The sequence below is a fragment of the Trematomus bernacchii genome, unplaced genomic scaffold (genome assembly GCF_902827165.1).
Source record: "Trematomus bernacchii unplaced genomic scaffold, fTreBer1.1, whole genome shotgun sequence".
Classification (NCBI taxonomy): Eukaryota; Metazoa; Chordata; class Actinopteri; order Perciformes; family Nototheniidae; genus Trematomus; species Trematomus bernacchii.
Genome location: NW_022988043.1, coordinates 10,123,478 through 10,128,785, shown reverse-complemented (window position 1 = coordinate 10,128,785; position 5,308 = coordinate 10,123,478). Strand labels below are relative to the sequence as shown.

The window sequence follows — 5,308 nt, the reverse complement described above, 5'->3', positions numbered from 1 at the left end:
GGTGATATTGTATATAATAATAATAATATACTCCTGAATTTGCCATTTTGCAGTATGGAGCAATTTAGCTTTTGATACTTTACATGTTTTATTTCTAATATTATATTGTTAAGCTTACTTGGCTGTAGTTGTTGGTTTACTTCCTAATATTCAAAACGTTATTTTTTTTTTAGCATACTTTCTTTGGTTTCATTTGTTAATATTTCTTTGACAATTCACTTTTTTTTGTATATTTTGAGTACGTATGTATGTATATATATAAATATTTGTTGTGTTCTTAATGAATAATGATATCTACATTATGCACCATTTGAATACTAATTTATTTTCTGGGATTGTCTTTTAAATCTCTGGGTAAAGAGCTTTGTGCTTCTTTTGCTTGTAAAGTCTAAATACCCTTGTATTGAAACACATTTCTGATGTACTATAACTACTTTAAAGTAATTATCTAAATAATACTTCCATCGTGTCAATAGCTGAGCTGTCAAGAATCAGAGGATAACCTCTAACTAACTGACAAAGTAAATTTCCTTTGTCTTATTCTTTACAGATTATAAAATGGCGTCTCTCCTGCTGCGCCCCCCCCTCTCAGCGGCCCTCTGCCTGCTATTGCTCGCCACCCTGCTGCCCAGCTGTGAGGCCCGGCGGGGGGGTGGAGGTTTTGGAGGTGGGTTCGGCCGAGGTGGAGGTGGAAGCCGGAGCTGGGGCCGTGGGGGGGGCCAGGCCTACAGACCGGTGCAGAGCAGCGGCCCCAGTGCAGGGAAAATAGCAGGGGCCGCTGCAGCGGGGGCCATCGGGGGGGCCATGATCGGGTCTGCCCTCAGCCGCCCTGGGTATGGAGGAGGGTATGGAGGAGGATATGGTGGAGGGTATGGAGGGGGGTATGGAGGGGGGTATGGTAACACAAGATACGGTGGGGGCGGCTATGGCCGCCGGCCCGGCTATGACTCGGAGGGCTCTGGAGACATGGAGTACTACGCCGGGGCCTCCAGCGGCCCCATCTACAACAGCATCATCGTTGTGATTGGCTCCCTGATGTCCCTGCTGCTAGGACACTGGGCAGCCGGCATATAGAGACAGAGCTGGGGCCCAAACACACACAGACTGAAACAACAACCCACAGCCGACAGGAAACAGAACTAGTCGGATGTGACCTTTCAATATAACCCCTTGAATAATGTGGCCAATTTGTTTTCCCAACACTTCAGTGACCCTCGATAAGGACAGGAGGAGAAATGTAATGAGTTTAACCTCCACAACGTGTCCGTGTGACGCCAGCCTGCAGGTGTGCAGATCAACAAACCTCCCGTAGGAATATATTCAGATAGTTTTCGATCAGATGTTTCCCATATTCACATTTCTCTTTCTAAGTGTCCAGTCTTTTTATACTTTTGATGATTGCATTGATGATCAAAATGTTTTCTCCATAGGGAGTCTGTAAAGATAGCGCACGTATAAATGACATGTATAGTTAGGTTAAGACTACCTCAAGAAGTCATGTGAGTAACAGAGATAAAGAGCAGCTATACACTTCATATGATAATGCCATTTATCAGTATATTACGTAACAAGTGTGTTTTTAGTTTGTTTTTTTAAATCTGTGAGTCTGTGAATATTGGGAGGGTTACATTTTCCGTACATTGCTTGTATATGTTTATTTGACCTAATTCAAGTTTTTATGTGAAATGTAAAATGTGCTTTCACGTTTATTATTGTTATTTAAATAAAAGAATATTAGAACAAAACTGTGTGTTGTATTTTATTTTGAAAAAGACACCATGACGTCTCTTTGTCACAAAGTTAAACAGAATGCCAAGAGCTTCCAGGTCATGTGACCCAGTGACTCAAAATCAATGCAGCATTTTATTTCTACACTAGGCAAGTAAGACAGTCCTCTTTTTATGGGATTTAAGCACTTCTTCTATTTTAAATAATTATCCTTGTGAAAAAAAAACATAATAAGTAGAAGAAGCACTGAAATCCAGTGTGTCTTGTTTGTCCAGTGTACTTATATTATCTCGCACACACACACACACGCACGCACACACACACACACACACACACACACACACACACACACACACACACACACACACACACACACACACACCACACACACACACACACACACACACACACACACACACACACACACACACACACACACACACACACACACACACACACACACACACACACACACACACACACACACACACACACACACACACACTTATGACCATGACAGTCACACAAAAATAATGTAGGCTTAATAACCCCATCTATCTATCTATTTATCTATAACAATAGTCTTCATTTACACTATAGACAATAGGCATCATTTTCAAACAACATACATCTATTGCAGTTATGATGTCATAATAACATACAATTGTATAAAACACAATTTGCTTACATCTTTGTTCTCTTTTGTGAATCAAACAAAACAGATTTCAATTTAAAAAATAATGCAAACAAACAAGTGAAATGAACTAAATTGCTGAATTGCTTTTAATTCACTGGCAGGAGCGACAAGTGAGAAGGAGCAAAAAGTGAACAACGAGGGAGAGATTGAACAAAGAGAAAGAGTAGAGGACAGAGAGAGTAATGAACAGGAGAGAGAGACTCAAGAAGATGGAAGAGAGGGTGCAGGTTATGGAAAGGAGAGAGACATGGAAAATGAATGTTGACAATGTTGTGTGATCATTTTAGCCTCTTCTGCATGTCCAGATCATTAATAGTAACAATCAACTGATTCTTATGTATTACACTTTCAAAAATAATTTATGCTGCCACTGACATGGTTTGAAATCAATGTATTATCCAATTTGTGACCCCCCACAGGACTTAAAAAGCACCTAACTAGATCATGAAAATCCCCCAAATCTATACCCCCGAACCCCCCTAGCATGTTTGGACCTCGGTATTTAGGAAATCCTGGATACGGCCCTGATTGCACAATCTATGCCTGTGAGCGTGCTGCGCGAGCCGAAATGATGTGTGTGTGCGTAGTTGAACCTTTTCATATTTAAGTTTGTAGCAAGTAGAGGGCTGCTGGCAGGCCCGGACTGGCCATCGGGAGGGCCGGGAGGTTTCCCGATGGCCTGGCGATTTTTTAATTTTTTAATGTAGGCTATTGTGAACGCAACGCTGCGCAAATGTGGGTTTGCCTCACACAGGGTGACTGTCTGTCGACTCTACATGATGTGGCATCTGTTTCATATGGGTGTTTCCATAGATAGTGTCTTTATTTTGTCCTCAAAATGCACCAGATTGATGCATAACCCCTTACCGGGGGGCGTGCCCCCGGACCCCCCTAGAGGATTTGATTTCCCACAGTTAAATGCAAATCAATTTTGATCTTTCATGTAATGTCAATTTCTGGATTTTCTTTTTGATATTCTTACTCTCACTGTTAAAATAAACCTACCATTGAAATTATAGACTGTTCATTTCTTTGTAGGTGCAAACTTACAAAACCTGCAAGGGATCAAATTATTTATATTATTCCTCCACTGTATTTTTCATCTCTGTATGATATAGTTTTTTATTTTTGTTGAAACTTTGCTTCTATTTTAAGGAAAATACGACGGTGACACCAGCAGGATCAATAAACTGATCAGGAAAGCTGGGTCAGTCATCGGCATCAAGCTGGACCCCTTTGATGCTGTGGTGGAGAGGAGGACACTGAACAGGCTGTTGTCCATCATGGATAACCCCACCCATCCTCTCCACCTGCAGCTGGACAGTCAATGGAGCTCCTTCTCCAACAGACTGCTGCAGCTCCCCTGTCGCAAGGACAGATACAGGAAAACATTCCTGCCCACTGCAATAATACTGTACAATAAATCACCTCTGGCTGGAAGAGAACTCTCTGCTCCATAGTTTCTCTAGAAATTAAACCACGTTGTACATTTTACTCTATAATCTGTTCAATATTTATACTCCATATTCCATATATTTTGAATATATATATATATATATATATATATATATATATATATATATATATATATATATATATATATATATATATATATATATATAATATCTGCATGTATATTTTCTATTTCAACATGTATATTTTATTTTATTTTATTTTAATTTCTATTCTTGTATATTTTGTAGTTTTGTTTTATTGTAAATGCCTTTTATGCTGCTGTAACAACAATTTCCCAATTTGGGATCAATAAAGTACTATCTATCTATCTATCTATCTAAGTAGCAAACTAGACCAAAACCTTCTGTCAGAACCATAACATTTTATCCTGTGCCGGACAGGTGCTGTGGGCCTGAGGCGGCAGACTCCCTGCTGGTAGCAGTGGTTTTCTTCACGTGTCCGTTTTGAGTGGTGTGCAGTGTCACGGGTGATTTATTTTGGACCCCTTACTCCCCTTTTTGTTAACTGCCGCCATGGTAAGTCCAGCCCTGTCCGTTTCCCCAAAGTGGGTATTTTATTCAAATGTATTGTGTGTGGTGTTTTTAGATATTTTGTATGTTATAAATAAAACTGTATTCTGACCCTTAAAACTGTCTCTGCCCATGGTGTAAAACGAACCTGATTGTCCTTATTAGTATTAGACCTAGTTTTTATAATTTCCTGGGGGCGAAACTCCCCCAGGTGGCGTTGTCAGCAACCGACTTCTAACACCTAGCTTCACCACACCGCCACACACACAACTAGCTACTCACATAATGAATAAAACACTACATTTATAGCTGAAAGGTGGACACACAAGATATGTATTTGATTGCTTGTTGCACCAGCCGTGGTGTCTTGTTAAAAGAATATTTATTGTTGTTTATTTCTGCTTGATTGTCTATAGAGTTTTGTCTCTTTTCTGTGATGAGGAAGTGTATTGATATCAGCTGTATGCACACGCAGCACAGTGCCTTCTACAGCAGGAACTGTGTTTATTTGTTGTTGTGGTTCAGGGGTTGTGTTGCTGATGTTGTTCCCACAGTTTAAACATTATTCGCAAATGTTTTGTAGCTTATTATTTTTTTACTTGCACTTATTTCAGACATTATCTTAATAACAAGTTTCTTAACCCCAAAGAAAAAATATAATTTCTACTTGTAGTATATTTTAAATAACCTCAATTTTACTTAAGTAACATTTATTACAAATAACAGTTGTTTACTTAGTATAATACTCACAATTGAAAACAATATGAACCTTAGAGCAGGAAAGATGCAGTAAATGTAAAACTAAAGTCCATTAAAGTCCACTGTGTATTAAAGCATTACATTAGGCTTGTTATTTTATCGACATATTAAAACCCTGAGGTGGCAGACTTCAGTCTCA

At 39.4% G+C, this 5,308-nt stretch overlaps 1 protein-coding gene across 1 annotated transcript; it reads left to right on the top strand.

Annotated features, from left to right (window-relative positions):
• Positions 1–558: 558 nt before the first annotated feature.
• On the top strand, positions 559–1,074 carry LOC117472569 (acanthoscurrin-2-like). Its single transcript, XM_034117855.1, has one exon. It carries the CDS (start codon positions 559–561, stop codon positions 1,072–1,074), a length of 516 nt encoding a protein of 171 aa, XP_033973746.1.
• Positions 1,075–5,308: the final 4,234 nt, after the last annotated feature.

What these genes read in the sequence shown, in the direction of transcription:
- LOC117472569 (XM_034117855.1), top strand. Translation starts at nt 559, where the DNA reads ATGGCGTCTCTCCTGCTGCGCCCCCCCCTCTCAGCGGCCCTCTGCCTG.